Source organism: Hypanus sabinus, chromosome X1 (genome assembly GCF_030144855.1).
Source record: "Hypanus sabinus isolate sHypSab1 chromosome X1, sHypSab1.hap1, whole genome shotgun sequence".
NCBI lineage: Eukaryota > Metazoa > Chordata > Chondrichthyes > Myliobatiformes > Dasyatidae > Hypanus > Hypanus sabinus.
In genome coordinates, this window is record NC_082738.1 from 64,592,541 (window position 1) to 64,620,384 (window position 27,844).

At 43.1% G+C, this 27,844-nt stretch overlaps 1 protein-coding gene across 1 annotated transcript in view; it reads left to right on the top strand.

Annotated features, from left to right (window-relative positions):
- The window catches only part of LOC132384967 (plexin domain-containing protein 1-like), a 585,821-nt gene extending 566,774 nt beyond the window's left edge, over nt 1-19,047 (top strand). The window contains exon 14 of the mRNA XM_059956658.1: nt 9,765-19,047. Within this exon, the coding sequence (XP_059812641.1) occupies nt 9,765-9,884 (120 nt within the window). The 3' untranslated portion in view covers nt 9,885-19,047. The remainder of the gene's footprint in view (nt 1-9,764) is intronic.
- The last annotated feature ends 8,797 nt before the right edge of the window (nt 19,048-27,844 follow it).

Sequence of the window (27,844 nt, forward strand, 5' to 3'; positions counted from 1 at the left end):
TGAGGGCAGGGTGAAAGTTGGAGGCAAAGTTAATGAAGTCAACGAGCTCAGCATGCGTGCAGGAGGCAGCGCCAGTGCAGTACATCCAATATATGGATATCCGTCCCCCACTTTTTCTTTGCTACATTGACGACTGCATTCCCTACGCAACTCCCCTCTCCATTCATCACTCCCATTCCTTCCCACCGATCTCCCTCCCGGCACTTATGCTTGTAAGTGCTACACCTGTCCTTACACTTCCTCCCTCACCACCATTCAGGGCCCCAGACAGACCTTCCAGGTGAGGCGACACTTCACCTATGAGTTGGCTGGTGTGGTATACTGTGTCCATTGTTCCCAGTTTGGCCTTTTATATATTGGTGAGACCCAACGCAGACTGGGAGATGAACACTGAACACCTACACTCGGTCCGCCAGAGAAAGCAGGATCACCCAGTGGCCACACATTCTAATTCCACGTCCCATTCCCATTCTGATATGTCTATCCATTGACTCCTCTACTGTCAAGATGAAGCCACACTCAGGTTGGAGGAACAACACCTTATATACCGGCTGGGTAGCCTCCAACCTGATGGCATGAACATTGACTTCTCTAACTTCCGTTAATGCCCCTCCTCCCCTTCTTACCCCATCCCTTATTTATTTATTTGTTTGTTTGTTTGTTTATTGCTTTTCCCCTTTTTTTCTCTCTCTGTCCCTCTCAAAATCCTTGCCTGCTCTCCATTTCCCTCTGGTGCTCCCCTCCCTCTTTCTTTCTCCCTAGGCCTCCCGTCCCACGATCCTCTCCCTTCTCCAGCTCTGTATTCCTTTTGCCAATCAACTTTCCAGCTCTTGGCTTCATCCCTCCCCCTCCTGTCTTCTCCCATCATTTCAGATCTCCCTCTCCCCCTCCCACTTTCAAATCTCTTGCAATCTCTTCTTTCAGTTAGTCCTGACGAAGGGTCTCGGCCTGAAACATCGACTGTACTTCTTCCTATAGATGCTGCCTGGTCTGCTGTGTTCCACCAGCATTTTGTGTGTGTTGCTTGAATTTCCAGCACCTGCAGATTTGCTCGTGAGATGGGTACAATAACAGCGTTTAAACAATATATGAGCAAGTACACAGATAGGAAAGGTTAGAGCAATATGGGCAATCACAGGCATAAAAGGGACTTGCTTAGATGGGAATCATGGTCAGAATCAGGAGTATTGTTATTGACAGAAGTTGCAAAATTTATTGTTTGTGGCAGCAGTACCGTTCAGTGCAATAAAAAATAAACGGAGCAAAAGAGGAACAGCAACGTATGTTCCCTGTAACCTCACTTGCCTATAAGATCAAAGTACTTGTATGTTACCATATACTACCCTGAGACTCATTTTCTTGCAGGCATTTACAGAAAAAATGAAATATGATAGAATTTATGAAAAACTACACATAAAGACTAGCAAGAAAGCAATGTGCAAAAGAAGATAAACTGTGCAAATACAAAATACTGAGAACATGAATTGCAAAGAGTCCTTGAAAAAAAATTGGATAGGTATATGGACAGGAAAGGAATGGAGGGTTATGGGCTGAGTGTGGGTCAGTGGGACTAGGTGAGAGTAAGCGTTCGGCACGGACTAGAAGGGCCGAGATGGCCTGTTTCCGTACTGTAATTGTTGTATGGTTATATGAAAGTGGGTCTGCAGCTCATTGAATCAGTTCAGAGTTGTGATGAATGAATGAAGTGATCCACACTGGTTCAGGAACCTAATGGTTAAAGGGTAATAACTGTTCATGAACCTGCTGGTGTAGAACCTAAGGCTCAGTACCTCCTGCCCAATGGCAGTAGTGAGAAGAGGGCATGACCTGGATGGTGGGAGTGTTTGATGATGGATTCTGCTTTCTCGTGGCAGCACTCCATATAAATGAACTTATTGGAGGGGAGTGCTTTTCCTGTGATAGATTTGACTGTTTTCACTACTTTCTGTAGATTTTTCCATTCCTGGGCATTGGTGTTTCCATACCAGATCATGATGCAACCAGTTGGAATACTCCCCACTGTGCATCTATAGGAGTTTGTCAAAGTTTTTTGTGACATTGTTAAAGCATTTGGTGAAGGCTCAATCATTTGAATTCTCAATCATGACAAGTTTTTTCTGGAATGGGTGAGTTTAAAAGAGATTTAAACTTTCTAATGGTAAAGTAACAACTCACAGTCGTAAGCATTAAAAATACTCTGGGGATATCAGTGGAAGAGAATGAGAAAGAAAAATTAGTCTGGAGATTTGGTAATTCCATCATGGCCTGATACAACAAGAGGAGAATTAGAAATATTTTTATTAATAAATGCAGTAGCATGGCAGTTAACCTAATGCTATTACAGCACTAGTGACCCTGGTTCAATTCCAGCACTATCTGCAAGGAGTTTGTAAGCTCTCTCTGTGTCCCTTTGGGTTTCCTCTGGGTGCTTCAATTTCCTCCCACAGTCCAAAGTCGATACAGGCAAATGGGGCTCACCAGCCATGGTTGGCAGCTCATCTAGGAGAAGGAAAACTCTGATCTCAGACCTCTGCTGCTTTGTAGCTATACCCACATGCAGGTATACTAATACAGATTTAGTTAATTAATTGGTCACATGGGTTTAATTGGGCAGCGTGGGCTCATTTGGCCAGAAGGGCCTGTTAATGTACTGTATCTCTAAATAAAACCATAAATAAAAAGTATTCGAGAAACTGAAGGAATTTTGAAAACTTACGATTACTTTAATAAATAGAATTGGGGGAAGTTATTTATAATAGTCTGTGATTCCGTAGCTATCTGGAATAAACTCTGATCACCAATCACCAATCTAGATTGTTGCTCCTTTGAGGTGGTTGTGAAAAGGTAACTACCTTCATAATATCCAGCACTGGGGATCAAAGGTAAATTTATCCTCTCTTTCGGCAATCCTAAAAGGATTAAAAATTTCAAAAGAGGAAGGATTTATTTTTAATTTGATGGCAAGGATTAGCAGAAACAGTGACAGAGCAGAATTTAAAATTACTTTAAAATATAAATGAATGCATATTTGAAAATATAGTGGAACTTAAAAGGGTATGAAAGAAGAACAGAGAACTGCAACTAACTGGTTACCTCCTTCAGAGGGATGACACAGCCTCGAAATACTCAGTCTGTGCTCTATGGAGAGGAATAAGTAGTCAACGTTTCAGGCTGAGACTCTTCATCATGACTCCTGATGGAGGGTCTTGGCCTGAAGCATTGACTGCTTATTCCTCTCCATGGATTCTGCCTGACCTGCTGAGTTCCTCTGGCATTTTGTATGTGTGTTACTCTGGATTTCCAGCATCTGCAGAATCTCTTGTGTATGCTCTAAATATTTAAGCACCAAGAAATTATTTTTCAAATGTACTTATCATACTATCAGTATTTTCAAAAAGATTGGCAGTCTATAACATTCTTCTGAAGGCACAACTTACCCTTGTTCGTATTAGAAAACTACAAGTAGATTGTACTCTTGGGAATCTTTGGTATTAATTTTGAATGTTAATTTATTTGCAATTGGGTCGTATTTCTTTCATTATAACATTTAGGTGCTATTGAAAAGAAAACTGGCACATCAAATGATCCCAACATTGCAAATTAATAAAATATCTGTCCAATGGGAGCCATTATCTTCTAGCTTCTCTAATAAGATTTTAGTTTTGACTGGCAAACATCAGGCTGAATCATGTAGGGCTTAGTGTTTTTTTTTTAGAAGTCTATAATTCCTGTTGTCAACTCAAGATGGTTCTTTAAGGTTGTCATAGCCAGAGGGGGTGAGGGGTAGTGAGGACAAGCTCCCACTACCTATTAACTGTTCCCAGTGGTGTGCATCTCAGATAGCCTCTGACTAACAAGTCCATTTCTTGGCCTTCACATGTAGCCTAGCTACTAAGTCCAGCGGAACCATTTCCATTGACAGGAGAAGGGGCAAAGCTTGGTTACTGGCATCTTAAAACCAGTTGATTCAGACAGATGGTGCTCCTCAGTCACGGTTGGCAGCTCATCTAGGAGAAGGAAAACTCTGATCTCAAACCTCCGCAGCTATATCCACATGGAGAAGGCTTCAGGAGTAAACCCCAAGTGAAAGTCCCCATCTGGAGTCCCTAAGGCTCCATTGTTGAGTTCAATGCTGATTGATAACTCCTGTGATGCCATGGTGCCCAGCTATATCAGTCTGTGCCATTCCTTAGGATTCATCAGCCATGTGAAGAAGGGGGATGTGCTGCATGGGCAACAGCTTTCTCTCCATACCTTACTGCCCTGACTTGTCTATGCAAACAGATAACTAGGATGCAACATCCCTCATCGGTGCCGACCAATAGAGGCCTCCCAGTTCAAGATTCAAGATTGTTTAATGTTATTTCCAGTACATAAATGTACAGGAGAATGAAATAATTGTTACTCCAGATCTGATGCAGCACAAAAAAACACAGTAAGATAAAGGACACAATAATAACAAAACAGAATAAATATAACTACATAAGATAGCTTATATACATCAACTACTTGTACGTAAATAAAATGATGCTAGGTACAGGAGTGTCTGTACATAATGTGACTGACAGGAAATGATAGAGAAGTGGTGGTGGGTGTAATGGAGGGGTGGATGAATGATCCACTCTCCTCTCCTATCAGATTCCTTCTTCTTCAGCACTTTACCTTTTTCACCTATCACCTCCCAGCTTCTCACTTTATCCTCCCTCCCCCACCCACCTGGCTTCACCTTTTCCCTTCTACCCTTGTACTCTTTCCCCTCCACCCACCTTCTTATTCTCGACTCTTGCCCCTTCCTTTCCAGTCCTAATGAAACTGTGCCTTGTTTAACTCCTGAAATGATTCACAGAACAGAACATTGTGCTCTGCATTAGGCCAAATCAATCCTATGCAGAAGTTAAAATTGAGGAATTTCCCATCAAATTTCACTGTAGGAGCATCTTAACCACAGAGAGCACTGTGGCTTAAGAAATTGGCTCAGCATCATTTTCTCAATTCTTTCTGGTTGGCTGCAGGTGATTAGTAGTGCTCTGTGGGTGTAGATATTAGTACCGCTTCTTTTCATGTAATATGTGAATGATCTGGATTTTGTCATATGTCATTTGGTGGTTTTGTATCCAAGTCTGCAGACAGTACAAAGATAGGTGGAGGACTGGAAAGTGCTGAGGAAGCAGGGAGTCTGCAGAAGGACTTGGATAGATCAGGAGAAAGGGTAAAGAAGGGACAGATATGGAATACAGTGTAGGAAAGTGGGTGCACATGCACTTTGATAGAAGAAGTAAAGGCACAGACTATTTTTTTAAACAGGGAGAAAATTCAAAAATCAGGGGTGCAAAGGGACTTGGAAATCCTAGTGCGGGATTCCCTAAAGGTCAACTTTCACGTTTAGTCAGTGGTAAGGAAGGCAAATGAAACATTAGCATTCCTTTCCAGAGGACTCAAATATAAAAGCAATGATGTAACGTTGAGGCTTTATAAAGCATTGGTCAGACCACACTTAGAGTATTATGATCAGTTTTGGGCCCCTTATCTAAGAAAATATGTGCTTGCATTGGAGATGGTCCAGAGGAGGTTCATGAGAATGATTCCAAGATTGAAAGGGTTAATGTATGAGAAGCATTTGATGGCTCTGGGCCTGTACTCACTGTTTAGAAGAATGAGGGGAAATCTCACTGAAACCTATTGAATTGGTGGCACATCAGTTGAAACTGTGAGCAGTTTCAAACTCTAGGAAGTGCACATCGTACACAACCTCTCATGGTCCCAGAACGCATTTACACCATCAGGAATACTCACCAATGCCTCTACGTTCGGAAGAGGCTGAAGAGAGCTGGACTATGCACATCTATACTCACGTCATTCTACAAATACGCAGTTGACAGCATCCTAGCAAGTTACATCACTGCATGGTATAGAAACTGTCCAACACATCGCTGACACCAGCTGACCACCATCAAGGACATCTATACAGAAAGGTGCTGGAAAAAGGCAAGTAACATCATAAAGGATCCCACCCACCCTACTCATGGACCATTTTCCCACTCCCATCAGGGAAGAGGCTAAGTAGCATCCACACCAGGATCACCTGACTGAGCAACTGGTAATTTCCCAAAGCAGTAAAGCTGATCAACACCTCCACACCCCCAACCATCACTACTTTATCATTTCCTGTCAGAGTCACCTGCCGTACAGACACTTCTGTGCCTAGCATCACTTTATGTATATAACCTATCTTACGTATTTATAGTCATTGTGTTTTTATTATTGAGTTCTTTATCTTATTGTGTTTTTTTATACTGTGTTGCATCTGAAGTAACAATTACTTTGTTCTCCTTTACACGTATACTGGAAGTGACAATAAACAATCTTGAATCTTGAGATAAAGTCAATGTGGAGAGGATGTTTCCTATTGTGGGGGAGTCTAGGATCAGAGGACATGACTCAGAATAGAAGGATGACCCTTTAGAACAGAGATGAGGTGCAATTTCTTTAGCCAGAGGGTGGTAAATCTGTGGAATTCAATGCCACAGGCGGCTGTGGAGGCCAAGTCATTGGGTATATTTAAAGAGAAGTTTGATAGATTCTTGATTAGTCAGAGTGTCAAAGGTTACAGGGAGAAGGCAGCAGAATGGTGTTATGACGGATAATAAATCAGTCATGATCAAATAGTGGAGCAGACTCAATGGGCTAAATGGCCTAATTCTGTTCCTATGTCTTATGGTCTAAATCATTCCCGCACATCTTTAACTGTTTGTCTAAGCATCCAACCTCCCCAAGGTCTGGCAACACAGTAGATGCGTGTGGCCCGTATTATAGTTCTTTCAACTCAATCTGGTGTGGAAAGAAAAGCTGAAAAATATTAATTGTTAAATTGTTAAATTTAAACATTTCCACTACCTCAGATTGGAACCTCTTGGCTTTTGTTTCACTTAAGAGCAGTAAACACCAAGCAGTGAACACTGTGCATGTCAGATGTTCTTAGCCTTTTGCTTCACTTCCAATTCACATTTTCCACTCTTTATGAATCAGAGTATAAACTGTAATTTTTTTGATTAGTGGTCTGTGTTTATTAAAAGCATATATCCTCACAGCAAAATAAATATGTTTCTAGTTATTCCTAATATCTTGAGTTCATTTGTGTGTTTAATAATATTTACATCAGTATACATGATTCACTCAGTGGCCACTTTATTAGGTACACATGTTGCTCATTAATGTAACTACCTAATCGGCCAATCATGTGGCAGAAACTCAATGCATAAGAGCATGCAGACATGGTCAAAAGCAATTGTTGTTTAGATGAAACACCTGAATGGGGAAGAAATGTGATCTAAGTGACTTTGACCGTGGAATGATTGTTCGTGCCAAACAGGGTGGTTTGAGTATCTCAGAAACTGCTGATTTTCACACACAACAGTTTCTAGAGTTTACAGAGAATAGCGCAAAAACCAAAAACATCCAGTGAGCAGCAGTTCTGTGATGAAAATGCCTTGTTAATGGCGAGGTCAGAAGAGAATGGCCAGACTAGTTCAAGCAGACAGGAAGGTGACAGTAACTCTAATAACCACGTGTTACAACTGCCGTGTGCAGATGAGCATGTCTGGATGCAGAACACATCAAACCTTGAAATGGATGGGCTACAACAGCAGAAGACCACGAACATACACTTAGTGGCTTATTAGGTACAGGAGGTACTTAATAAAGTGGCCACTGAGTGTATTAATAATCATCATTGACTCTGTCTACATCTATCATCTACCTGTCTCGGTCTCCTAACTCCAACACCCCAACCCTCCTCTCCCCTACCTATTTTACACCTCCTCAGTCCACTGCTCACTTCTGGCTCCCAGTGGACCATGGGACAAAATGAAGGAGGAAGAGCCACAGAGGGAGGTGATAGGCAGTTGAGGAGAAGAGAAGGGACATGAGGGGAGACAGAAGAGCACCTCTCCAATACTGGCACAGCACTGGAGCCCTGTGTTTGATCCCACACTTAGGCCACTGTCTGTGTGATGTTTGCATATTCTCCCTGTGAGGTCCTTCAGTTTCCTCCCGCATCTTGACGGCGATTGGTAAGTTAACTAGAAGCCATAAGTCTGTAAGTAACTGGTGGAAACTAAAAGGAGTTGGTGGGAATGAGGGGAGAATGTAGAACAGACAGCAAACTAGTGTTGGTGTAAATGGATGGTTGATGGCTGGAACAGATTTAGTAGGCCAAAGGGGCTGTTGCCCTCCTGAATTTCCCTATGGAAGAAGAGAGAATGGGAGGGGAAATTATTGGTAGTTAGAGAAATATTCCAGATGGAATATGAGGTGTTGCTCTTCCAGCCTGAGTGTGGCCTCACCATGGAAATAGAGAAGATCATGGACAAACATATCAGAATGGGAATGAAAAGTTAAATCAAAATGGGTGGCCACCGGGAAATTCTGCCTTTTGGTGGCAAATGGAGCAACACAATCCAAAAATGCACTAAGACGGCCTGCAAGTGTCACCAAATGCTCCGGCACCAATGTAACCATAAGACAAAGGAGAAGTCAGTCATTTGGCCCATTGAGTCTGCTCCGCCATTTCATCATGAGCCGATCCGATCTCCCCTTTAGTCCCATTCCCCCACCTTCTCACCATAACCTTTGATGCCCTGACTACTCAGATACCTATCAATCACTGCCTTAAATACACCCAATGACTTGGCCTCCACTGCCGCCTGTGGCAACAAATTCCATAGATTCACCACCCTCTGGCTAAAAATTTTTTTTTGCATCTCTGTTCTGAATGGGTGCCCTGCAATCCTCAAGTCATGTCCTCTCATACTAGACTCCCCCACCATGGGAAACAACTTTGCCACATCCACTCTGTCCATGCCTTTCAACATTCAGAATGTTTCTATGAGGTCCCCCCTCATTCTTCTAAACTCCAAGGAGTACAGTCCAAGAGCAGTCAAATGTTCCTCATATGTTAACCCTCTCATTCCGGGAATCATTCTAGTGAATCTTCTCTGAACCCTCTCCAACGTCAGCACATCCTTTCTTAAATAAGGAGCCCAAAACTGCACACAGTATTCCAAGTGAGGTCCTACTAGTGCCTTATAGAGCCTCAACATCACATCCCTGCTCCTATATTCTATTCCTCTAGAAATGAATGCCAACATTGCATTCGCCTTCTTCACCACTGACTCAACCTGGAGGTTAACCTTATCCTGCACGAGGACTCCCAAGTCCCATTGCTTCTCAGAACTTTGAATTCTCTCCCCATTTAAATAATAGTCTGCCCGTTTATTTCTTCTACCAAAGTGCATGACCATACATTTTCCAACATTGTAATTCATTTGCCACTTCTTTGCCCATTCCCCCAATCTATCCAAGTCTCTCTGCAGACTCTCTGTTTCCTCAGCACTACCTGCCCCTCCACCTATCTTTGTATCATCAGCAAACTTAGCCACAAAGCCATCTATTCCATAATCCAAATCGTTGATATACAACGTAAAAAGAAGCGTCCCCAACATGGACCCCTGTGGAACACCACTGGTAACTGGCAGCAACCAGAATGGGATCCCTTTATTCCCACTCTCTGTTTCCTGCCAGTCAACCAATGTTCTATCTACATATATAACTTTCCTGTAATTCCATGGGCTCTTATCTTGTTTAGCAGCCTCATGTGCGGCACCTTGTCAAAGGCCTTCTGAAAATTAACATTTCAGATTATTTCAGATTTTCAGCATCTCCTTTATTTTGTTGAAGTAACGCTTTCCATTTTGTTCCCATCACAGCGCCGTCCCCACAGATGGCCAGCCATGAAGTTCAGGAACAATGGTGGACAGCCAACCTACACAGAGGTGGACACCATGGGTCATGATAAAGAAGGGTTCCTGGAAGCTGTGCAGTGTTAAAACCTTCCCAGGATGAACCAACTGAAGTGAAAAATGATCATGGTTTTCCTAACCATGATGCACAAAGCTTGTATTCTCTCCATTTCCCAGATCCCATCTGTGGAGGATTACCTTACAAACTAGCTTCACATTATGATGGAATTGTACCGACCACCATCCCTGCTAACAGCCAATCCTACCTATGACAATATGATGAAGAATAAGTTACAACTAATAAGTATATGTACATTTATTTCTTTGTGAACCAGTTATGTCCAGATCCATATATATGCAACATACCAGAGTATAGGTAGACCTTATACAATGGGGCATTTTCATCTACTTTGCTGGGGAAGTGGATGGAATTTTGACTTGGTTCATATAATTTATATAGTACAGTTAAGACCATAAAGTATAGAAGCAGAATTAGGCCATTCGGGCTAGCAAATCTGCTCCACCATTCCATCATGGCTGATCTATTATCCCTCTCAACCCCGTTCTTCTGCCTTCTCCCCATAACCTTTGATGCCCTGATTAATCAAGACCCTATCAACTTACACTTTAAATACACCCAATGATTTGGCCTGCACAGTTGTCTGTGACAATGAATTCCACAGACTCAACACCCTCTGGCTAAAGAAATTCTTCCTCATCTCTATTCTAAATGGATCTCCCTTTATTTTGAGCCTATGCCTGTCATGGTCCCATCAGGCAATGCCCCACCTGGCTATTACCTCAGTAATTGGGCCTCAATCTCCTCGTCTAATTTCCTATCATTCCCAGTTCCATTAATTACACACACCTACTTCCCATCAGTAAATGCAGGATAAAAACTCTGGAATCACAGCAAGGAGCTGCCAGTTCATTGGTTGACTCTTGTATGAGTAACCTCGTTTCATGGTTCTTTGGGACTGTCAGTTCTAAGTTCGGCACCGCTTCCTGGATTCTCTACGTGAACCTGGTCTCCGCGTAAAGTTTCTCCTGGATACCGTTCCACGCTCGCTACAGTGAAATGCCTCCCAGCTCTGTCTCCGTGCCTGTGTCCTGCACTTAGGTTCGTCCCCAGCTACATCCTTGCAACAGAACGAACTGAACAAGAATGAACCCAGCGGACACAGACCCCATGCTACAGGCCCTCATCAGCCAGGGCTCCCTACTGGGCTTACATGATCAACTGCTGGGAGAAGTCATGGAAAACCTTCATGTCCTGTCCGAGGATGTAAAGAAGGTCTGAGCAGGTTGACCGGGTATGCACTGCCCTTTCTCCATCCCTTCCACGAACCCAGTCTGACCAAACCGCAAACCTTAGGATGGCTACACCCCTTGGGTCGGCAATACCATCACCTCGAGAGCCGTACGTACCTGAATCGGAACCCTACGCTGGGGACCTAGGGAAGTGCCAGGTTTTTTTACTGCAATGCTCTCTGGTTTTTGAGCAACAGCCACGTACGTACAGCTCAGACAGGTCAAAAATTGCGTACATCATGGGGCTGTTGCGTGGGGATGCCTTAGCATAGGCCACCACGATCTGGGACAACCGGCCAGAGGTCTGTTCCTCCCTCTCCTCCTTCGTCTCCAAAATGAGGAAGGTTTTTGAACAGCCTATTCGAGGCAAGGACGTCGCTAAGCACCTGCTGACTCTCTGTCAAGGCTCGCAAAGCGTAGCGAAATACTCCATAGACTTACGAACACTAGCAGCTGAGTCTGGATGGAATGACGAGGCACTACGGGAAGTGTTTCGACGAGGTCTCTCTGACAAGATAAAAGGAATTAGCAGCAAGGGATGACGTGGACAGCCTGGACTCCTTGGTCTCTCTTCGCCACCAGGCTAGATAGTCGACTTCGAGAGCGTCTGAGAGAAAAGACCAGTCACCCTGTTCTGGGGGGGTCATCCCACAGCCCACCTTACCTTCTTCAACCAGCCCTAACTTCTCTCTCCCTTCCATTCCTTGCAGAGCTCCTGTTCCTACTGTCCTGGTGAGTCAGATGACACTCCCTTCAGTTCCCCAAACCCGGATGCAGATCCTGGCTATTGTGAATCATCAACAACAGTCCCTGTCCCTATCCGCCTTGGTGTATTCCGGTGCCGAGGGAAATCTGCTAGTTGAAGACATAGCCTCCCAGGCTGGAATACCTCAAGAGCCGCTAAATACCCCTCTGGAGGCCCGGGCACTGGAAGGATAACTGCTGGCTCGCGTGACCCACTATACGCCACCCCTGACCTTGATTCTCTCCGGAAACCATCAGGAGGAGGTACGATTCAATCTCATCCATTCGCCTCAAGCCCCTCTAGTTCTAGGATACCCATGGCTGAACCACCACAATCCCCACATCGACTGGTCTACCGGGAGGATAGTCAGCATGGCCTGTTTTGCCACGCCAACTGTCTGTGGTCAGCCACATCTCCCAGGGAGACTACCGCAACTCTGCCTGTCTTGGAACCCCTTGACTTGTACAGAGTCCCCACAGAATATCACGACCTGGGACAGGTATTCAATAAACAACAGGCTCTTTCCCTGCCCGTATGATTGTGCCATCAACCTCCTCCCCGGGGCCTCGCTACCCACCAGTCATCTTTATAACCTATCCCGACCAGAGAGAGAGGCAGTGGAGAAACACATTAGCGAGTCCCTCGCAACGGGCATTATTAGACCTTCATCCTCACCAGTAGGCGCCGGTTTCTTCTTTGTAGAAAAAAAGGATGGGTCGCTTCATCCTTGTATTGATTACCAAGGCCTAAACAATATAACAGTTAAAAATAAGTACCCACTACCCCTCATTAATTCGGCATTTGAACCACTTCACAGAACCACCATCTGCTCAAAGTTAGACCTTCAATGATGTGCTGAGGGACTTTATTAATCGCTTCGTAGTCGTTTACCTGTTCTCCAAGACGGTGCATTTTGTAGCCCTCCCTAAACTCCCTTCTGCTCAGGAAACCACAGACCTTCTCGTCTTCCACCTGCACAGAATCCCCGCGGACATCATCTCCGATCGTGGTCCCCAGTTTGTCTCACAGGTATGGAAGGCCCTCTGTCAAGCCTTAGGTGCATCAGTCAACCTGTCATCAGCTTCCACCCTCAGACGAACAGGCAAACAGAACAGGTCAACCAGGACTTGGAAGCGACACTACGTTGTGTAACAGCAAACAATCTGTCAACCTGGAGCGACCACCTCCCATGGGTTAAGTAGGCCCACAACTTTCTGTTGAGCTCTGCCATTGGGAGGTCTCCGTTCGAGTGCTCCCTTGGGTACGAACCCTGCTGTTCTCCGCGCAAGAAGAGAAGATTGCGGTACCGTCGGTTCGGGACTATATTGATCGGTGCCTTAAGATTTGGGAGGAAACACGCACGGCCCTACTCAGATCAACAAATCACAATAAGAAGACGGCCAACTGACACCAGACTCCAGCGCCAGAGTACCAACCGGGGCAGATGGTGTGGCTTTCATCCAGGGACATCCCACTCAAGAACAAGCCTAGGAAACTCGCCCCTCGCTTCCTGTGACCGTTCAAGATCGAAAGGGTGTATCAATCCCACAGCAGTCCGACTTAAACTGCCAAGATCTATACGCATCCACCCTACCTTTCCCAATTAAAGCCAGTTTCCGTCAGCCCCTTGTGTCCTCTGACCAAAACTCCCTCGTCTGCCCGTATCATCGACAACCATCATGCGTACACTGTCCAACTACTGGATGTGCGTTGTCGGGGCATGGGTTTTTAATACCTGGTAGACTGGGAAGGGTATGGTCCAGAACAGCATTCCTGGGTTCCCCGCTCCTTCATCCTAGACCCTTCCCTCATCCAGGATTTCCATCGGGACCATCCAGACAAGTCTGGAGGATCGCCTGGAGGCTCCCGTTGAGGGGTGGTGGGGGTACTGTCATGGTCCCGTCGGGCAATGCCCCATCTTGCTATTACCTCAGTAATTGGGCCTCAATCCCCTCGTTTAGTTTCCAATCATTCCCAGTTCCACTAATTACACACACTTGCTTCCCATCAATAAATGCAGGATAAAAATCCTGGAATCACAACAAGGAGCTGCCAGTTCATTGGTTGACTCTTGTATGAGTAACCTCATTTCACGGTTCTTTAGGACTGTCAGTTCTAAGTTCTGCATCGTTTCCTGGATTCTCTACGTGAACCTGGTCTCCGCATAAAGACTCTCCTGGATACCTATTCCACGCTCGCTATGATGCTAGCACCTCCCGACTCTTTCTCCGCGCCTGTATCCTGCACTTGGGTTCGTCCCCAGCCCCGTCCTTGCAACAGTGTCCTCTGGTCCTCGACTCCTCTGCTATTGGAAATGTCATGTCCACTTCCACTCTGTCTAGGCCTTTCAATATTCAATAAGTTTCAATGAGATTACCCCCTCATTCTTCTAAATTACAGTGAGTACAGGCTCAGAGCCATCAAACGCTCCTCATACATTAACCCTTTCATTCCTATAATCATTCTTATTAATATGCATGGATTCAAGTTAATATGCACAGTTTTTCATCCTCCTCTTCCCCCAGAGATACAAACTCTGTGCTGTCCTCATTGTCAAGGCCTGTCAGCATTGTATTTCACATTTGCTTTTGTTTATCTGTTTACATTTTGAAATAAATGAATTTTCGTTATCAAAGGTGCACGTAGGACTGTCTAGATTTAGGAGGGACATAAGTCACAGAACTTCTGCAATGATGATCCCATGCCAGACATAATTGTTTTTTGTACAAGAATGTGGGAAGGAATCTGTGTCCCTGCTTGTGCTATCTTATTCTTCACCTCCCATTCCCCCTAAACACCCCTGGGTATCAGATCCCATATGTAGAACTGGCTTACACTTGTTCAGTTTGTGTTTTGGCAAGACTGCTGGCTCCAGATCTCAGAAGTTGTGGTCCAGATGAGCTGGGTTCCACAGCTGAGGCATGAATATGCCCTTGATATCATGACTGAGTGTAAATTCAAGAATCCCTGCTAAATCTAACTTCATTGGCAATGTTCTCAGTTGACTGGAGTCTGTGCTCACACAACGGAGATTGGTTGAGGTTGTTGGGGGGAGAGACAATGATCTCAACCCTAGGACATCACTGCTGGAGTTCCTCAGGGCATTGGCCCAAGCCCAACAGTTTTTGGATGCTTCACTATTGACCTTCTGTGGGGTCAGGGGTGAGAATGTCCACTGGCCATTGCTCATTGTTAATTACGTTCCTCAACATATTAATGCACGGACTAATGTGCCAAGTAACCTTCATGCCAAGCAAGTGCCAAACAAAGACGTGGGGAAGTCAACCCACCTACCCTTGCCATCCTATTATAACATTGTCACTAAGTCAGCAGAAGCTACAAGCCTCCATTGACCATAATTGTTACTGGACCAGCCATGTAAAGGCTGAAGATTATCTATATTTGTTACCTGAACATCAAAACACACAGTGGAGTGCATTTAAAGAGCAAACACGAGGGTCTCGGCCCGAAACGTCGACAGCGCTTCTCCCTATAGATGCTGCCTAGCCTGCTGTGTTCTACCAGCATTTTGTGTGTGTTGTTGTGTGGAGTGCATTGCTTGCATTAGGGATGTGCTGAGGGCAGCCCACAAGTGTCACCACGCTTCTGGCCCCAACATAGCATGTCCACAACTTACTCACCTTAACCTGTATGTCTGGAATGTGGGAGGAGACCAGACAGCTGAAGGAAATCTATGTGGTCACGGAGAGAACATAGTTTACATAGCATTTAGAGCAACAGTATTGTGTTAACAGCTATGCTATCATGTCGGCAACCCCCCCCCCCCCCCCACTGTAACTGGATGTATAGAAACTGCAACAGTAGGTCAAAGTCTGGGCAATTTGCAAAGAAGAGGGGCTCATCTCTTGACAAAAACCCAAAGCCTTGCCACTGTCAACAAGGCACAATAACAGAATACACATTAGGATATGTACAGCTTACGGTTAGCACAATATTTTACAGCACAGGCTATAAGATCAGTGTTTATACATTCTCCCCATGACCATATGGGTTTCCCGCACATGGTTCAGTTTCTTCCCGTATTCCAAAGACATACAGTTAGGGTCAGTGAGCTGTGGGCATACTGTGTTGGTGCTGGAAGTGTGGTGACACTTGTGGGCTGTTCCAACACAATCCCCACTAATTGGAATTGATGCAGATTCACTTATGTTTTGATGTACTTGTGATAGATCAAGCTAATCTTTAAAAAACAAGAGTCCTGTATTCACTCTGGACTGGGCAGCCCACTTGCCCATCACCCCACCCACTGACCTAAACTTCTCTTCCTTCACCAATCGGGCATTGCGTCCGCAGTATCTGCCACGTAGCAAGTACTCTGCAGGTACTTGCCTAGGCTCCTCCGGCTGCGCCACCCAAACCTATGAACTTGACCTCCGTGGGCACAGGCAAGCACCACCATACACAGTTTCAATGGGCGTACATACCCAGTGTATAAATGCCATGAAAGTTAGCTTCATGCAGCAGTGCTACTCTACATTATAAACATGAGAACAATATTTTAACATCAACATGAGGTCACCTAGCTACAGGAAAGCTATCAGTAAAATTGAAAGAGTACAGAGAAAATTTACAAGGATGTTGCCAAGATGATGACCTGAATTATCAGGAAAAGTTGAATAGGTTAGGACTTTATTCCTTGGAGTGCAGGAGAATGAGAAAAGATTTGATAAAGGTTTACAAAATTATGAGGGTACAGATAGGGTAATTTCAAGCATTTTTTTCCACTGAGTTTGACTGAGTCTGGAATAGAAGTCATAGGTTAAGGATGAAAGGTGAAATGTTTAAGAGGAACATGAGAGGAAATTTCTTCACTCAGAGGGTGATGTGAGTGTGGAACAAGCTGCCACTGGAAGTGTTGGATGTAGGTTTGATTGCAACATTAAAGAGAGGTTTGGATAAATACATGGATGGGAGGGATATGGAGGGCTATGGTCCAGGTGCAGGTCAGGGGGAGTAGGCAGAATAATAGTTTGGCATAGACTAGATGGGCTGTAGGGCCTGTTTCTCTGTTGTAGTACTCTATGACTATAACATAAATTAAACATAATTTATACAGTATGATAAACATAAAATAAACATAACATTCTAGGCAACATGGTAGCGTACAGGTTAGCATAACTTATGCACTGGCAGCGACCCAGGTTCAATTTCCACTGCTGTCTCTAAAGAGTTTGTCAGTTGTTCCCAGTACCATGTGGGTTCCCTCAGAGTGCTTTGAGGTGTGGGTCTTCAGGTTCCTGTACTTCTCCAAACCACACACTATTTTGACTTGGGAGCACATTGACATTACTTCAGCATTCTGGAACTCCCTGACTGATGTGAGAACACCTTCACTAGAAGGACTGCAGTTGTTCTAGACTGCAAATCATCTCTACCTTCTCAAGGATAATTAGGGACAAGTAATCTCTGCCTTGGCACCTTTAAAAAATTATAACCAGGAGAAAAGACTAAGCTAGAAGCAAATGGGAGACTAAATCTCCTGGTCTAAGTGGTTGTGTTTGAATTGGGATTCTCCTAGCTTCACAGTGTTTTCAACAACAAGCAGAGATAGTCACACCTGTATTCGACTTTGCCCATGGATCTCACATGCACACACACACATCTACGCTTTTGCACATGCATACATATTCCAAAAATAATGCAAGCATGGCTGTTCTAACACATATGTGTACATATACACACATAAACACACGTGGGGTTTTGAGCTTAGATTGTTGGGGGGGCGGGCGTTATCCCAGAGTAGGAAGTCTACTTTATACCTTTCTCCTTGTTCCACAGGCATTTTGAAAAATTCCTTGCCCCTGTTCAGTCCAAATTAGACCACTCAGCACAGTCCATTTATAGAACGTGGGGATGTTCTGAAGGATTTGCCATAGCATACGTGGAACAATTCGACAAGAATATATTTATTTGTTTGCTTGTGTACACAGTTGGTCAAACTGCTTGTGAGCACTTGTGAATTTCAAGGGCAGATTTTACGTGTCCTGATTTCAGAGCCAGTCTTCAATGTGATTGCCTCATGTCTCACTTGTTCTTGTGCAAATAAAGCTTTCAGAGTGCTTTTGCTTGCCTGCCTCCTCATTAATTCAAAAGGCCCGGAGAGAATATTTCCAACATTGGGGGAGCCTAGGACCAGAGGGCACAGCATCAGAATAGAAGGATGTCCATGTAGAACATATGAACAGGAATTTCTTTATCCAAAGGGTGGTGAATCTGTGGAATTCATTATCACAAATGGCTGTGGTGGCCACATCATTGGGTATTTTAAAGTGGAGAGTGATAGGTTCCTGATTAATGAAGATGCCAAAAGTTGTGGGCAGAAGACAAGAGAATGGGGTATATAGGGATAATAAGTTAGCCATGATGGCATACCGATAACCCAATTCTGCTCCAATGTCTTATGTCATAATACGGCAGCTGGAGAAGCCAGACTGTTTCAAGAGAAGATCCTACAGCCAACACAGAGAAACAGTGATAACATTTCTGGTTGAACACACTCCATCAAATTCAAAGTAAAAATTAATTATCAATGTACTTATACACTCAGCATCCCCTTTATTAGATAGTGGCCACTGAGTGTATGTTCATGATCTTCTGCTGCTGTAGCCCATCCACTTCAAGGTTCAACATGTGCATTCAGGGATGTTCTTCTGCACACCACTGTTGTAACGTGTGGTTATTTGAGTTACTGTCACCTTCCTGTCAGCTTGAACCAGTCTGGCCATTCTCCTCCGACTTCTCATTAACAAGACATTTTCACCCACAGAACCGCCACTCACTGGATTTTTCTGTTTTTCTCACCACTCTCTGTAAACTCTAGAGACTGTTGTGTGTGAAAATTCCAGGAAATCAGCAGTTTCTGAGATATTAAACCACCCTGTCTGGCACCAACAATCATTTCATGGTCAAGGTCACATAGATCACATTTCTTCCCCATTCTGATGTTTCATATGAATAACAAATGAATCTCTTGACCATGTCTGCATGCTTTTATGTATTGAATTGCTGCCATATGATTGGCTAAATAGATATTTGCAAAGCGAACAGGTGTTCAGGTGTACCAAATAAACATGAGTGTGTGTTACCATATGTTACCTTGAGATTCCTTTTCTCGCAGACATTTAAAGGAAAATAAAGAAAAGCAATAGAATTTATGAAAAAAACTATACTTAAACAAAGACTGACAAATAACCAATAAAAAAGACAATTTGTGCAAATAAAAATAATTCAGAGAACATGAGTTGTAAAGAGTCTTTGACAGTGAATGTGTAGATAGTGTAATCAGTTCAGAGTTGTATGTGAAGTTATCAGCACCAGTTCAGAGGCCTGATGACTGTAGAGTAATAACTGCTCCTGATCAGGAGATGTGAGCCTAAGGCTCTGTACCTCCTGCCCGATGGTAGTAGAGAGAAGAATGCATGGCCTGGATGGTGGGGATCTTTGATGATGGACGTTGTTTCCTTACAGCAGTGTTCCAATTCTGGGGAAGGCTTTGCTTGTGATGGATTAGGCTGAACAATTTATTGATAACTGAAGGATAAATATCACCCATGGTACATAGAACATTACAATACAGTACAGGCCTTTCAGCCTATGATGTTGTGCCAGGCTTTTAAACTACTCTTAGAGCAATCCAGCCCTTCACTCCTCCAGAGCCCTGCATTTTTATATCATCCATGTGTCTATCTAAGAATTTCTTTAATGCCCCTAATGCCTCTATCACCACCCATGACAGGGCATTCCACACAACCACCACTCTCTGTGTTAAAAACTTACCTCTGACATCCACCCCCCCCCCCCCCGTACTTCAATCATTTCAAAATTATGGCCACTCATATTAGCCATTTCCACCCTGGGAAAAAGTCTCTGACTGTCCACTCAATTTATGCCTCTTATCATCTTGTGACTCTATCAAGTTACTTCTCTCCCTTCTTCACTCCAGTGAGAAAGTCCTAGCTCACTCAACCTATCATAGGATAGGTTCTTTAATCCAGGCAGCATCCTGGTAAATTTCCTCTGCATCCTCTCAAAGATTCCAGAGTATTCCTATAATGAGGCGACAAGAACTGAACACAATACTCTAAGTGCAGTCTAAACAGTTTTATAGAACTGCAACATTACCTCATGGCTCTTGACCTCAGTCCCTTGACTAATGAAGGCCAACACACCATACACCCATATACAACCCTGTCAACTCGTGTGACAACTTTGAAGGATCTATGGACGTGGATAACAAGGGAAGGTCTCCTTTTCTTTCCCAGAGCAGTTCATTGTGACCTTTTCTGATTATATTTGGGTGTACTGTACTTGCTGCTTTAGTATAAGTTTCCCATTCAAAGTTGGCACTTCTGACAGCTTCTCACTCACCTGGGCATGTGTGCCACCAGTCTGGACTGTTGCACTTAATGTCCCAGTGTGAAATGTCACAACTTTGAAACCGAACTCTAAACTTTAAAACTCTGTACCATCCACATTAAAGATAAAGGATTAATTTAAGATTAAAGATTAGCTTTAGCTGTCACATGTCCATTGAAACCTACTGTGAAAAGCATTGTTTTGTGTCAAATCAACGAGAATTGTGCTGCATGTGTCACCAGCATGGTATGCACATACCTCAGTATACGTCTTTGGAAAATGGGAGGAAACCAGAGCACCCAGAGGAAAACCATATGGTCATGGGGGAAATTCACAAACTCTGCAGGAATTGGACCCTATTCTTACAGCTGGTTGCTGTAAAGTATTGCACTAATCACTAAACAACCAAAGAATATGGAGAATAATCAGACTGGTCCTCAGGTTAAATTTCTAAATTGGAGGAAGGCCAATTTTGATGGTATTAGAAAGGATCTGGCAGGTGTGGATTGGGACTGACTGTTTCTGGCAAACGTGTACTTGATAAGTGGGTGTCCTTCAAGAGTGAAATATTGAGAGTACCGAGTTTATATGTTCCAGTCAGAATAACAGGTTTAGGCAACTTTTATTATTTATGAGTATTTTTAAATAAAACATTTAAGATGAGATTGACTAGGAGGAATATGGAACTAGGCAGAATAACAGTTAAGCTCAGACCAGATGGGGTAGTAGCACTTTATAATTCCATGGGTTGGCATCAGTAGATAGTAGCACTGATCATGTCACTCTGGGCAATAGTCTCACACACATCATTGCGAATTCCTTCATGCTCCCATGATACAACCGATCATGCAAATACACATTTTCAGAATGAGGCCAAGTTTGGGGAGGAGAGGCCAGATGTTTGGTGAAAAAGGGTCAGAATAATCGGGGTCAAGGATCATGGCTCAGTGATCAGAGTTGGGGTCAGCGATCAAGACTCTAGATCTGGGTGAAAAAGGTATGGAATATGAACTCTGAAGATCATATGGGTGGGATGACAGATTTGTTGTATGGGGCTAATGAGGATGGAAGGAACATACAGAATTGAGGGTGTTTGTGTGGTAGGGCTCTGTGAAAGCAAACTAGTTCCTACATTGCTCACACACAGGACAGCATGGTGACACAGCTCCAGCAAGCCAGGTTCCATTCTGAGCAGAGCTGTATGTGTGAAGTTTTCACATTAGCCTGTGACCCTATAAGCTTTCTCCTGTTTCCTCCAATCTCCAAAAGAAATGCAGATTGGTAGGTTAAGTAACTATTTCAAATTGCCCCTAGATTGTAGGTGGGAATTAGACTTGATGAAAACATGAGGAGAAACAGGTCACGGGAAAGTAAGGGGGGGGGGGACTAGATTGTTCTGTAAAATAGCACGGAGTTGATGGGCTGAGCAGCTTCCTTCATTGTAGGCAAATACATACAAAGTGAAATGTGGATGGCAGGACCTTGAAGGTCCACAAACATGGCCCAGGGAAAAACATCTTCCTATTCACAAATGATTTTGAAATCACATCAAGCAAGAAGGTTTAACCCACCTAGAATTCTTTGCTTGAAAGTTAAGAACAAATGCTAAATGGGTCAGAGATGGGTGTCATAAACTGAAGAGATCCTACAGATGCTGGAAATCCAGAGCAACGCACAAAATTCAGGTCAGGCAGCATCTATAGAAAGAAATAAGCAGTCAACGTTTCATGTCAAGAATCACATTTCAGTGCAGATGGCGCTATTTTTAATTGCCCCATACATGATCAAATTCTAAAGCAATGTTGATGTGCACCTGCTTAGACAGCAGTGTCTCTTCCGCACAGCTCACTCCATTGCCTCACTCCTGAGGAAGAAGGGAGCCTACATAAAGACTTAAAGAGAATGGACGAAGAAATGGTAGATAGAAGTGTGTAAGACTATAAGACCATAAGATACAGTATAGCAGCAGTGTTAAGCCATTTGACCTATCAAGAGTGCGCTGCCATTTCATTATGGCTGATCCATTTTTCCTCTCAGCCTCAATCTCCTGCTTTCTCCTTGTATTCCTTCATAGCCTGACCAATCAAGAATCTATCAACCTCTGCCTTAAATATACATAAAGACTTGGCCTCCACAGCTGCTTGTGGTAAAGAATTCCACAGATTCACCACTCTCTGGCTAAAGAAATTCCTCATTATCTCCGTTCTAAAAGGACGTCACTCTATTCTGAGGTTGTGCCTGCTGGTCTTAGACTCTCCCACCATAGGAAATATTCTCTCCACATTCACTCTATCAAGGCCTTTCACCATTTGACAGATTTCAATGAGGTCACCTCTCATTCTTTTGAATTCCAGCTAATACAGGCCCAGAGCCATCAAACACTTCAAATGACAAGCCATTCAATCCTGAATTATTTTCGTGTACCTTCTTTGTACCCTCACCAGGTTCAGCACATCCTTTCTAAGATAAGGAGCTCAAAACTCCTCACAATACTCCAAGTGAGGCCCCGACAGTACTTCAAAAAAGTCTCAACGTTATATCCTTGCTTTTATATTCTAGTCCTCTTGAAATGAATGCTAACATCACATTTACCTTCTTCACCAGAGACTCAACCTGCAAATTAACCTTTAGGGAATCCTACATAAGGATCCCATCCCTTTGCACCTCTGATTTTTGTATTTTCTCTCCATTTAGAAAATAGTCAGCCCTTTCATTTCTTCTGCCAAAGTACATGATCATACATTTCCTGAAACTCTATTCCATCTGCCATTTCTTTGCCCATTCTTTTAATCTGGCTAAGTATTTCTGGAGCCTCTCTACTTCCCCAAAACTACCATTCCCTCCACCTATCTTCATATCATCTGCAAACTTTGCAACAAAGTCATAAATTCCATCATTCAAATCATTGACATATAACGTAAAAAGAATTGGTCCCAACACAGTCCCCTGTGGAACACCACTAGTCACCAGCAGCCAATCAGAAAAGGTTTCCTTTTTCCCATTCTTTTCCTCCTGCTAATTAGCCATTGCTATATCCATGCTAGAATCTTTCTTGTAATATTATGGGTCATAGCTTGTGAAGCTCCTTGTCAAAGGCCTTCTGAAAATCCAAGCACACAACATTAACCAATTCTCCTTTGTCTACCTAGCTTGTTATTTCTTCAAAGAATTCCAACAGATTTGTCAGACAAGATTTTCCCTTGAGGAAACCATGCTGACTACGGCCTATTTTATCATCTGCTTCCAAATACTCCAAAGCCTCATCCCTAACAATCGACTCCAACATCTTCCCAACCGTTGAGGTCAGACTAATTGGCCTATAGTTTCCTTTCTTCTGTCTCTCTCCCTTCCTGAAGAGTGAAGCAACATTTGCATTTTTGCAGTCTTCGGAACTATGTTGAAATCTATTGACTCTTGAAAGATCATTACTAATGTCTCCACAATCTCTTCAGCCACCTCTTTCAGAACACTGGGGTGTGCACCATCTGGTCCATGTGATGTATCAACCTTCAGACCTTTCTGTTATCCAAGAATCTTCTCTCCAGTAATGGTAACTTCACACACTTCATGACCCCTGACTCCTGGAACTTCCACTGTGAAGACTGATTGAAAATACTTACTTAGTTCACCCACCATTTCATTGTCCCCCATCACTACCTCTCCAGCATTGTTTTCCAGTGGTCTGATATCCATTCTCGCCTCCCTTTTACACTTTATGTATCTGAAGAAACTTTTGGTATTCTCTTTAATATTTGTATTACTTTTAAGGCTAGCTTACTTTTGTATTCCATCTTTGCCTTCCTAATGACTTTTTAGGTCAGTTTTTAAAAGCTTGCCTATCCTCTAACTTTCCACTAAATTTTGTTCTATTATATGCCCTCTCTTTGGCTTTCATGTTGGCTTTGACAATTCTTGTTAACCACAGTTATGTCATCTTTCCTTTAGAATACTTCTTTCTCTTTGGGACATATGTATCCTGTGCCTTCCGAATTACTTTCAGAAATTCCAGCCATTGCTGCTCTGCTGTCATCCATGCCAGTGTTCTTTTCCAATCAATTCTTGCCAACTCCTCTCTCATGCCTCTGTAATTCTTTTTACTCCGCTGTAATACTGATACATCTGACTTTAGTTTCTCCTTCTCAAATTTTAGGGTGAATTTGACCATATTATGATCACTTTCCCCAAGGGTTCTTTTACCTTAAGCTCTCTAATCAATTCTGATTCATTGCAGAAGACTCAATGCAAAATAGCTGATCCTCTAGTGAACGTAACCATGAGCTGCTGTAAAAACTCTATTTTGTAGGCACTTTAGAAATTCCCCATCCTGGGATCTAGCACCAGCCTGATTTTCCCAATCTACCTAAATATTGAAGTCCCCCATGACTATTGTAACATTGCCCTTTTGGTATGCATTTTCTATCTTCCTTTGTAATTTGTAAGTCATATCATTACTACTGTTTGGGGGTTTGCGTACAACTCCCATCAGGCTCTTTTTACCCTTGCAGTTCCTTAGCTCTATCTACAATGATTCAACACCTTCTGTCCCTACTTCACCCCTTTCTAATCACTTGATTTCATTTTTTACCAACCAAACAATGCCGCCCCCTCTGCCTTCCTGCCTGTCCTTTCAATACAAAGCCTATAATCTTCTTTCAGCCATGATTCAGTGATGCCTACAGCATCCTACCTGCCAATCTGCAACTGTGCGACAAGTTCATCTACCTTATTCCATATACTGCATGCATTCAAATAAATCATCTTCAGTTCTGTCTTTACCCTTAATGATGTTTTCTGCCTTTTATGTTGCAACTCATCCCATTGACTGCAATTTTGCCCAATCAACAGCCTCTCCTCATGACACATTGCCAGTTTGTAGACCTGCTACCTTATCTTCACCACTACTATCTGCCTTTCCTATGATACTACTTCACTGAAATATTCGCAGCTCAGGATACAAGTTGCACCATGATCAACCTTTTGATTCCTAACTGTGTCTGAGGTCTTACCAACATCTGCCTCCACAACCTCTCCACTAACTGTTCTGGCCCCCTGCAACTCTAGTTTAAACCCTACCATGCAGCATTAACAAACCTTCTCACTTGGATATTAGTGCTCCTCTAGCTATGCACCTTGGTAGAAGGAATAAAGGTATAGACAATCTGATAAATGGGGAGTGAATTCAGAAATCAGAGGTGCAGAGGGACATGGGAGTCTTTGTGCAGGATTTCCTGAAGGTTAAATTGCAGGTTGAGTTAGTGGTAAGAAAGGCAAATGCAACATCAGCATTCATTTTGAGAGGACTATAATACAAGAGTGAAGATGTAATGCTGAGGCATTGGTCAGACTGCATTTGGAGTGTTGTGAGCAGTTTTGGGGGCCTTATCTAAGATAGGATGTTCTAGCATTGCAGGTTTGCGAGAATGATCCCGGGAATGAAAGAATGGAAATGAAAGTATGAGCAGTATTTGCTGGCTCTGCGCCTGTGCTTACTGGATTTTAGAAGAACAAGGGGTGGGGGGAGGGTATCTCATTGAAACTTAGTGAATATTGAAAGGCTTAGACAGAGTGGATGTGAAGAGGATGTATCCAATAGTGAGGGAGTCTAGGATCAGAGGGTAAAATCTCAGAATAGAAGGACATGCGTTTAGAACCAAAATGAGGAATTTATTCAGCCAGAGGGTGGTGAATCTGTGGAATTCATTGCCACAGATGGCCGTGGAGGCCAAGTCATTGGATATATTTAAAGCAGAGTTTTATAGGTTTTTGACTAGTAAGGTATCAAAGGTTAAGGGGAGAAGGCAGAGGAATGAGGTTGAGAGAGAAAATTAATAATACCATTAACCATATGATCAGAATTATGCCATACCCAATGATTTGGCCTCCACAGCCACCCATGGCAATGAATTCCATAGATTCACTACCCTCTGACTGAAGAAATTCCTCCTCATCTTTGTTCCAAAGCAGGAGTTCCATTACTTAATGGTATTGGGCCATGGCATAATAAAGGTTAGGAACCCCTGTAAACAGATGTCCTTCTATTCTGAAGCTGTGGCCTCTGGTCCTAGACTCTTCCACTATAGGAAATATCATTTCCATGTCCACTCCATCTAGGCCTTTCAATATTCAACAGGTTTCAATGAGATTCTCCCCTCAGCCATGATCGAATGGTGGAGAAGATTTGATGGGTCAAATGGCCTAATTCTGCTCCTATATATCTTATGTCCAAATAAGGATGTGGGTGAGAGAATAAAATTCATAAAAAGGCGGAGGGGATGTCTGACAGCAAAAACTTTTCAATTAGGCTAAATAAAATACATTTTCTACAATCTGTTGGGCTTAATCTCTGCCCCTCCCTCATCATGTCCAGTTGAAGCAAGTTGCTGAATTTTAAAGCAAGCAAAGTAAGCAAAAGAGGAAATATATTAACTTCATCAACTAATCCTCACTCCGCTTCAGAATGAGTCAACCTGAAGAGAAGATAAAGGTATGGTTGAATTATGAGATGTGTTATAAACATTCCTCTCATTAATCGACCCAGATACAGTAGGTCCATGTCAGCACCAGGTGATATCCCATTAGCACCATTCTCCCTCTGTTTATGACTTTGCTACTTTCACGTGTTCATTAAACCCTCCTTTGTGTCTTTTTCATGAACAGGTTAGGTACAGGAGCCACCTAATCAGCCAGTAAGCAATTGGGCAATTGGGAAACCTCACTCATTGCAGACTCTACACGGACAGAACCCGGGAACTAGAACAGTACAGATGCCACATTACAGAGGTCGCAATTGCATGGACAAATGTTTACTCAACCCTACAGAGGGTGAAGTGATGTAATGTTAGGAATGATTGAGCTCAAGAATCATGAGGTAATGATGTAACTCAATATAACTCTGGTTAGACCACACCTGGAATTTTGTGTTTAGTTCTGTTTGCTTCATGATAGAAAGGTTGTGGAAGCTCAGACAGGGTACAGAAGAGATCTGCCAGGATGCTGCCTGCATTAGAGAGCAGGTCTTATGAGGATAGGCTGAGCAATCTAGGACTTTCTCTCTCTGGAGTGAAGGAAGATGAGAGGTGACTTGAAAGACGTGTAGAAGATAACACAATAATGTTCATTATCCATAAAGCATATGTGCCTAAGACATTTGCACAGTACTGTATATTGATGACAGCATCTGGCAGGAGTTTGGAGTGAGGCAAACAATAGCTCCTTCTCATGAGATTGCATCTCATTCTCGCAATATCTACATTCATTATGTCAATTTATTTCCATGTCCCAGAGTCTCAGATGAGCTTGGTCAAAATCATTACTTGTCATTTTGAAATTCTTCTTCTATTTTATTCCTTTATGATAATATCATAGTAACACCAAGAAGTAGTGAAAAGATATCCTTCCAAAATAATATTTCTTAAATATCCAGCACCAGCTCAAATCACTCATCTTCTCTCCACAAAGAAATCATTATGAGTTCTGGTAACCTCATTATAGGAAGGATGTAGAAGCTTCAGAGAGATTTACTAGGATGCTGTCTGGACCAGAGAGTATTTCTTATGAAAACAGGTGAGGTGCCAGAGTATAACCAATGTTATTCCGCTGTTTAAGAAAGGCTTTA